Raw genomic sequence first — 9209 nt, forward strand, 5'->3', positions numbered from 1 at the left:
ATTAAGTAGCATTGTTTAAAGTGGCTAGTGATATATTTTACATCAATTCCCATCAATTCCCATTATTAAAGGGGCTGGAGTTGAGTCAGTGTGTTGGCAGCAGCCACTCAATGTTAGTGGTGGCTGTTTAACAGTCTGATGGCCTTGAGATAGAAGCTGTTTTTCAGTCTCTCGGTCCCAGCTTTGATGCACTTGTACTGACCTCGCCTTCTGGATGATAGCGGGGTGAACAGGCAGTGGCTCGGGTGGTTGTTGTCCTTGATGATCTTTATGGCCTTCCTGTGACATCGGGTGGTGTAGGTGTCCTGGAGGGCAGGTAGTTTGCCCCCGGTGATGCGTTGTGCAGACCTCACTACCCTCTGGGGAGCCTTACGGTTGTGGGCGGAGCAGTTGCCGTACCAGGCGGTGATACAGCCCGACAGGATGCTCTCGATTGTGCATCTGTAGAAGTTTGTGAGTGCTTTTGGTGACAAGCCGAATTTCTTCAGCCTCCTGAGGTTGAAGAGGCGCTGCTGCGCCTTCTTCACGATGCTGTCTGTGTGGGTGGACCAATTCAGTTTGTCTGTGATGTGTACGCCGAGGAACTTAAAACTTACTACCCTCTCCACTACTGTCCCATCGATGTGGATAGGGGGGTGTAAGCATAAGGTCCTAACCTTTAACCCTCACTGGGAGGTCCCTGGGCCTGCTGTGTGCCCTTCCTTGGGCAGGGATGGCTGCCAGAGGACCCTCATACCTGGAAAGGGTAGTCCTGCAGGTAGTGCACCAGTGGGCGTGGCAGGGGCAGCTGGTCAATGCAGTCGATTTGGCAGTTGATGGTGAGGTGTGTGAGGTGCTGGAGAGAGGGGAAGGCCTGTGGCAGGGGACGCATCAGCTTGAGCAGTACTGCATTGTCCTTCGCTGAGGGCTGCGAAGGGCTGGGTTTGGCATTAGGTTTTGAAGGGCCCTCTGACTCCACTCTCTTGCCCTGTTGTGTCTGGCCTGAGCCAACGTAGTGTTGCACCAGGCTGCAGACATCAGGGAAGGACAGCAAGTGAGGGGGGCCTGGGGAGCTGGAATCCAGCCGGAAGCGACCCCCACTGTACTCTATGAGTGTTTACAAACAAATACATCTCCAATTTTACTTCTTTAATTTATATGTTCTGTTTTACAGGACAATCAACGATATTCAAGCATATATTTTCCAGGTAGAGGCCGGGTACCATTCAAAAAAATATTTATCAGACATAATTTGACCTCATTCAGATTATCACTGTGGTATGTACAAACACACATTCACACACATTATTTTATTTAACACTTGATCGTCCCTTGTATCCCCTATTACCCAAACATTTAGTAAAAACAGAAGACAAATTAAATATACATCATTTTTTATTTATTGGAAGATGATGTAAAATAATGAGCATCCTGACATGATTCAACCTGTATCTGATTGAACCTTCATCTGACTGTGATCAGTCCTTTCGGGGAAGGGCAAGGTGATGTGTCTTTTAGTATGGGCACCAGGGCACTGATGGTGAAATGATGGACAGAGTGGAAAAAGGGAACATACAAGTAATGTTGCATAACATAAAAAATAGACCTTGAGAGGAAGCTTTATCTTAAAATAAGCACTATCAGATCCACAAGGTAAGAAACAGACAGTTGAGGAGAAAGAGGCCAGGCTATACGTGGAGGTTTGGGTGTGAGTCTGTTCCTGTCACTCTCTAGCTCTCTTCCCCGTTCTCTCCGGCCCCCTTGACGAGGCGCTTGTTACCCCTCTTCCCCCCTGGCCCACGTGGCTTGGCGAACACCTGCTTCAGAGTGTGTTCAATGGGATGGACCTCCTCATACAGAAACTCCTCCGTCAGCCCCTCCCCACCGTCAATCTCAATCTGTACACACACATGCGCACACACGCACACACACACACATCAACACAAATACACACACCCACACCACATGCGAGAGAAAAAGGGAAGAGGGAGAAAGAAGGAACATGGTTGGAAAAGATCAAGCTCAGTATACAAGCACACTGTGATATGACAGTCTGATATTATAATGTACATTAAAGATGGGTAACTTGGAGGTTGTGTAATTGTTGAACCTTTTTGGCGATATCTAGACGGTAGTCTCTCTCCACCTCATCCAGTAGGGGGTTCTTACAGCTAGAGTACAACATCCGCTCCTTAATGCTACAGCTATACCCTGGCATGGAGTAGATGAACACTGAACGAGAGAGAGAGCGAGAGAGAGAGAGAGAGAGAGAGAGAGAGAGAAGGATTATGAGAGATTCTATAACCTTCAATTGAGTATAATGTGTGTGTGTGTGTGTGCACGTGCATGCCTGTGCATGTGTGTATATGTGTGTTCATGTGTGTGATACTGACCCAGAGCCTCCTGTTGCTGTCCTTGGTGGGAGTGTTTGAAGATGAAGAAGTGGTATCTGGGTGTGTCAGTAGGGATTCTGTAGGGAAGCTCACGAGTCTCTGTGGGGTTGGTGTGGACCAGCTCGACTGTCTCTTTCTCTGTGTCCAACTTCTGAGACACACACAAAAAATCACAATACTGAGTGTGTGTATACTGAGTGTGTGTGTGTGTGTGCTTGTGCGTACCTGTGTGTGAGCAAGAGATAGAAAATGTTTGTTGCATGTTTTGTTTGACTTTGTTTTGTATGCTTGTTACGTGAGGCCTGCTCACCAGCTGTATGTAGTTGATACGTTTCTGCTTGAGTTGCTGCAGAGCGCGTTTGGCCTCCTCCTGTAGAGGGAACACCAGGCCTGTAAGAGCCTGGTGCCTTTTGTCCAAACCAAACTCCATTGTCACCTGTAGGGGCCGACATATAGCCATAAAACCACAGTCTCTGCATAACACACATCAATAATGTATTCCTACATAAACTATAAGGAACAAGGTACTGCAGATGGAGAAGTTGTTATCAACTACACAAATCAATAAAGTGATGCAGGTGAAAACAGTAGAGGCTGACCAATTATGTCCGATTTCAAGTTTTCATAACAATCAGTAATCTACATTTTTGGACGCTGATTATGGCCGATTACATTGCAATCCACGAGGAGACTGTGTTGCAGGCTGACCACCTGTTACGCGAGTGCAGCATCAAAAGGACCTTGTGGCTACAAGGAGCCACAGTAAATTGCTAGCTAGCATTAAACTTATAAAAAAACAATAAATCTTAACATAATCACTAGTTAACCTAGTAATATCATCAACCATAACTACCATAACTAGCTTGTCCTGCGTTGCATCAAAGCGGTGCCTGTTAATTTACCATCTAATCACAGCCTACTTCAACCTCGCCAAACAGGTGATGAATTAACAAAAGCACATTCATGAAAAAGCACAATCGTTGCACAAATGTACCTAACCATGAACATCAATGCCTTTCTTAAAATCAATAAACAGAAGTATATGTTTTTAAACCTGCATATCTAGTTAAAATAAATGCGTGTTAGCAGGCAATATTAACTAGGGAAATTGTGACACTTCTCTTGCGTTCTGTGCAAGCAGAGTCAGGGTATATGCAGCAGTTTGGGCCGCCTGGCTTGCTGTGTGAAGACCATTTCTTCCTAACAATGACCGTAATTCATTTGCCAGAATTGTACATAATTATGACATAACATTGAAGGTTCTGCAACGTAACAGCACTATTTAGACTTAGGGATGCCACCCGTTCGATAAAATACGGAACAGTTCCTTTTCACTGAAAGAATAAACGTTTTGTTTTCGAAATTATCGTTTCCGGATTTGACCATATTAATGACCTAAGGCTCGTATTTCTGTGTGTTTATTATATTATAATTAAGTCTATGATTTGATATTTGATAGAACAGTCTGACTGGGTGGTGGTAGGCAGCAGCAGGCTCATAAGCATTCATTCAAACAGCACTTTCCTGCGTTTGCCAGCAGCTCTTTGCAATGCTTGAAGCACTGCGCTGTTTATGACAAGCCTACTAACTCCCGAGATTAGACTGGCAATACTTATAGTGCCTATAAGAACATCCAATAGTCAAGGTATATGAAATACAAATGGTATAGGGAAATAGTCCTATAATTCTTATAATAACTACAACCTAAAACTTCTTAACTGGGAATATTGAAGACTCATGTTAAAAGGAACCACCAGCTTTCATATGTTCTCATGTTCTGAACTAGGAACTTAAACGTTAGCTTTTTTACATGGCACATATTGCACTTTTACTTTCTTCTCCAACACTATGTTTTGGTATTATTTAAACCAAACTGAACATGTTTCATTATTTATTTGAGACTTTTATTTAAAATAAAATAAAAAATGTTCATTGTTCATTCAGTATTGTTGTAATTGTCATCATTACAAATATATATATATATATATATATATATATATATATATATATATATATATATATATATATAAAAATCAGACGATTAATCGGTATCGGCTTTTTTTGGTCCTCCAATAATCTGTATCGGTATTGGCGTTGAAAAATCAGAATTGGTAGACCTCTAGAAAACATAGTTATAAAATGTAGCTTAAAGATGAGCAGCAAGCCTCTTTTTAAAGACATCCTCCAGAGGATTTTGAACTTTTACTGTTGAAAATACAATAAAGTATGCACACTAAAGGGTAGAAAAATATGTTTTGAGCTAAATAGTGTTTTTTCGACATAACTGCAAAGTTCAAGGAGTAGGGCATTCAAGGAGTTGGTCTGATGGGAAGTCGTGATGTCATCGGCCTCCCCCTTGCTTCAGGAACAATAGAGGAGCAATAGAGAACAAAAGAGGAAAGGCCCACCCCCCCCACAGGTGCAATGTCATGACTTACCTGGACCACCTATTGAGATGTGCCTTTTGTTAAATGAATTGAACAGGAGACTGGAGTGCCACTTTTAAAGGTCTTTAGTACAGAGTTGAAGATGAGAGGGCGGGACAAACCTTTGCTCGTCCTCTAGGAGTGTTGCTTAACCTTCTACGCTCATCCTGTGGGCATATAATGGACAAACAATGTTTGATCTCTTTCTCTCTTTTTTCTCTCACACACATGCACACACAGTTTGCACACATACTTGCACTCATTGCCTACATACACCTGAACCAGATGCTCAGACACACACACACATACACACACAGATACAAAATACACACGTGAGAATACTGAGAGAAGAACCCTAGCTTACCCATACAACCTTGTCCTTGATGGCACATTACAGAGACACAAACACATATGGATGACAATATGTAGTACACATCATACAAAGGTATAACAAGATACATTATCTCACAGTAGTAGCTTTTCATCATATATGTTTGTAATATACACTGAAAATAATATACTAATTGGTGGATATATAGCACAGTCACTCCCCTTTGCTTTACCTCTGTGATTTTTATTCGCTGCAACTCCTGCTCCGCTACTGTGAGAGGTGCAGGGGAGGAGCAGGAGGACATGTGACGCAGGTACCCCTGGAAACAGAGGTCTTCCTGTGGACATAGGAACCAGGAAGTGATTCGCTGAACAGGCCCAACATACTTTATTCACAAAAAGAGGGCTCCTATCCAATTTATCATACATCATCTTAACTCTTCATTTGAGCCAGTTTCCCACAGCATGAAAATAATCTTACAGCAACAGAAAATGTGAATTATTATGTGGATTATAATAATGGACATTTTTGTAGGGGTTGATACATGTTTCGTAGGGGGAATTTCAAAGTGGAAATGATAAACTTCAGAAGCCTTTTAAAATGCAAATACACAATAAGTTTTACATTTCCTGCATTGCCGGAATGTTGTCCTGCAACAGATTAAGATCCTACATATGTAAGGAGGTAGATAAGGCCACTGAGGAAGGGTTGTGATCAGCTGTTACCATGAGCTGTCAATCACATAGTGATTCGACTGATTGGAGGCTGATATATAGACAGAAAACGCAACTGGGTGACATCAGTCACTGACTGTAGTGTCTTCACATGATAATCTTCTGACCTAATGAGGTCAAGACCTCATTTAAACCGTCCTTCATCAACTGCCCTCTTGTGTCTAGTCTACCCAAATAGAATATGGCACTTTGCTCTACTTTGTGGACTGGGGTGGGTGTTGTCTAGTAAGCATCTTAACCCCTGGCCCTGGACCTCCTGAACAGAGTATAAACATTTGTATGCTGTGGAGTGAGTCAAATGTTCCAATATGCAGAAAATAAAGGGGGGAGAAGGGAGTTATTTCAAAGGCCAGGGATTGATAGGGTTAACCCACAAGTCAGGTAAACCAAAGTCAAATAAAAGTGTTTTGGATTTGATGATTCCAGACCACAGACCTCAACTGTGCCAAACATCTCATCCTTGATGTGGCCTCCGCCAAACTCCTTCTTTAATGTGGCACGGGTGGCAGCGTAGACCATCTTCTCCCTCACCTACAGGGGGCATAGCGGATGAGGAAAGACACTGAACACTGGGTAGTGCATTGCATGTGCATGTTTTACAGAAAATGTGTATAAACTGTATGCATGATCGAGGCAGGTAGCCTAGCGGTTAGAGCATGGCAGGTAGCCTAGCGGTTAGAGCATGGCAGGTAGCCTAGCGGTCAGAGCATTGCAGGTAGCCTAGCGGTTAGAGCATTGTAGGTAGCCTAGCGGTTAGAGCGTTGGGCCAGTAAATGAAAGGTTGCTGTTGAATACTTGAGCAGACGAGATGAAAAATCTGTTGATTTTGAGCAAGGCACTTAACACTAATTTGCTCCATGGGAGCTGTAATACGATGGCTGACCTTGTAAAACAACACATTTCACTGCACCTCTCCGGTGTATGTGACAATAAAACACAACTGTCATTTTGTTCTGGTGATTTGTATAGTATTGCAAGCTTGCATAATGTTATTCAATGTTGACTGTAAATAGAGATGTTTGGTCTTAGTATTTACGTACTGGTGATTGATCAGGTGACCAAGCGATGAAGATCCATTCATAGCCCTGTGCATTCTGGGAGTCGAGGCGGTACAGGATGTAGCAGGGCTCCTGAGCCACCAGCAGAGGAAGGAGGAAGTGATCATAGTCCTTGTCCCAGCTCTTTGCAGGTTCTCTGTATGCGCCTAGCACCAGTTCCTCTGGAAGACGGACAGAGAAATACTCATATCAAACTCTCCTCTTTGAGCACAGTCCTCGCATTTCAATAGTTGCCAGTCCCCAGTGGATCAGGTTTAGAAGATCAGCCAATTGGTAGATAAACAGGTACTCTTTACTCAGTTTTGGTTCTAGACTTCACATACTGTGTACATACATCACCCATACTTACCATCTCTGATGACAATCTTTGCTATTCTGATGGTCCCTCCCCTCACCCTGGCCAGGAAGTCCTTCAGTTCATCCGATGCTACAATGGTATGGTAGACAAGAGAGAGATACGAGGAGGGGGGGGGGGGCAGAGAGAGGGAGACAGAGAGAGGTATAGGGAGACAGAGAGAAAGAGATAGGGAGGTGGCGAGAGATATAGAGAAAGGGAGAAAGAGAGGGAGAGAGAGGGGTGGGGTGTGGAGAGGGAGACAGAGAAAGAGAAATGGAGGTGTAGAAACAGAGATAGATCAAGAGAAAGGGCGAAAGGAAGCAAAAGAGAGAGAGGGAGACGGGGACGGGGAGAGAGAGGAGAGGAAGATGGAGAGAGAGAAAGAAAGAGAGTGAGAGAGAGAGATGGGGCAGTAAGAACTTGAGACACCGGGGAGAAAATCTGATCCCTTGCCAGGCACTCACGGTATCGCCTTAAGTGACATAGACAGGGGTCACAGAGATACTGTACAGCTGACACGGAGTGAATAGAGTCTATACACAACAAGCTGATCCCAGAACAATTGATACCGGTTGGGGAAAGTCGTTCTCTTTCGAATGGACTGAGCCCATAATTTGAGTTATTACACGAAGTGAGTTTCCCTCTCTTTAATAATAAGATTTTCTGTACGCCTCCCCTCTCTCACCATGGTTACCAAACACAGCAGCAGTCTCATAAATGATGTAGGATCAGGTGAGATAAGTGAGAGAGAGGAGATGTATATGCTTCCGCCCCAAGCTCCAGTTACTCACATGCTGAAACATATGCACATAGCCATAAACTAAACACACATTCCCATAGATACAGTACATATGATAAAAGTATAGGGTTTGAAATATCCCAACTGTTCAATGCTTTTAGGAAAGTGACAAATAATGTTTCACATTATATCCCTCATATGGGAGAAAAATTAATGGTTCTATATGGGACTAAATGTTTATACGTGTGGTATTATATAGACTCCAATGAAGATGATTATGTGAGTAAGGTTAGAGGCTCCATACGCGTATTCACACAGACTGCGCCCCGAGGTGTCACTCAACATCTGAATACCACGAGCTGGCATAACATTCCCGTTAAAGTAAGAATGAATTACCATCACATTACATCACATCAAATTACAGTGTTGTGTCGCAGAATGTCCCGAATTTTGTTGCAACACCAAATTCTTAAAACTCAGAACGGATCGGTAGGCCTACACGATTGGAGAGCTTTTACGCACAATGGCACAGGGCAAAGAGAGAGCACTGGTAATTGATAAGAATCACTTTCCCCCTCTATACAATACAACACTAGCTATCATTCGTTCCAATGATATCATGCGCGTCTAGGCCTACCCAAGAGGACATTTACCATGGATTCCAGTCTGGTGCGACATCCTTTGGCAGTAAGATTTCTGCTTCAAAATCCTCTCCTCCAAGGTAGCCTTCTAGAGTGAGTCTCTACGTGTCTCTATCTCTCTCTGTTGCTGCTCAGTTAGATCCTCCGTACTGGCAGCAGGCAGTTCGGCCTAAACCAACTTCAGCGTAAGTGACATAAAAGCCCCAAGGTTGACTTGGGGGATTCCTAACGCGTGAAACCTGACCTGTGGCACTGTGGCAGGTGAGTAATAACGCGACTGTCAGTGGATATGCCACCTTAACGACTGCTCTAAAATTATTCGTGTATCAATGACAACCACTTTACAGCGCTTGACGGGAGTGGGACCTCTCCAACGACGCGCTTCTATACACCGCGACAAGTGGCAACGCAGGCGCAGTAGACACGTTATCTTTCAGAACTCCGCAGCTGAAATATATTGTCCTTGGGTCTCTATCTTTTGTTGGATGTCTGTCCCCGTGTCATCAGCAATGACATATAATCTATCACTCATGCACATCGTGAACCGGATCGGTTCAACACACACGGACGC

The 9209-nt window shown here is 43.7% G+C and overlaps 2 protein-coding genes across 3 annotated transcripts; both read right to left on the reverse strand.

Moving 5' to 3' along the window:
- Positions 1-730: 730 nt before the first annotated feature.
- LOC109891620 (cytokine-inducible SH2-containing protein-like) lies at positions 731-1447 on the reverse strand. The gene is made up of 2 exons (XM_020484146.1): positions 1426-1447; positions 731-1086 (listed from the first exon to the last, which is right to left on the reverse strand). Exons 1-2 carry the CDS (start codon positions 1445-1447, stop codon positions 731-733), a joined length of 378 nt encoding a protein of 125 aa, XP_020339735.1.
- On the reverse strand, positions 1357-9209 carry LOC109891339 (twinfilin-2). Of its 2 annotated transcripts, XM_020483801.2 has the most exons (11): positions 8651-9204; positions 7271-7348; positions 6904-7082; positions 6299-6394; positions 5362-5466; positions 5163-5177; positions 4921-4965; positions 2683-2808; positions 2373-2523; positions 2090-2211; positions 1362-1877 (listed from the first exon to the last, which is right to left on the reverse strand). In XM_020483801.2, exons 1-11 carry the CDS (start codon positions 8673-8675, stop codon positions 1710-1712), a joined length of 1110 nt encoding a protein of 369 aa, XP_020339390.1. In that variant the 5' UTR covers positions 8676-9204; the 3' UTR covers positions 1362-1709. The 2 variants fall into 2 exon arrangements, with proteins under 2 accessions (XP_020339391.1, XP_020339390.1); XM_020483802.2 differs by lacking the exon at positions 5163-5177 and having other exon boundaries at positions 1357-1877; positions 8651-9209.

This window comes from Oncorhynchus kisutch, linkage group LG5 (assembly GCF_002021735.2).
Source record: "Oncorhynchus kisutch isolate 150728-3 linkage group LG5, Okis_V2, whole genome shotgun sequence".
Taxonomy (NCBI): Eukaryota; Metazoa; Chordata; class Actinopteri; order Salmoniformes; family Salmonidae; genus Oncorhynchus; species Oncorhynchus kisutch.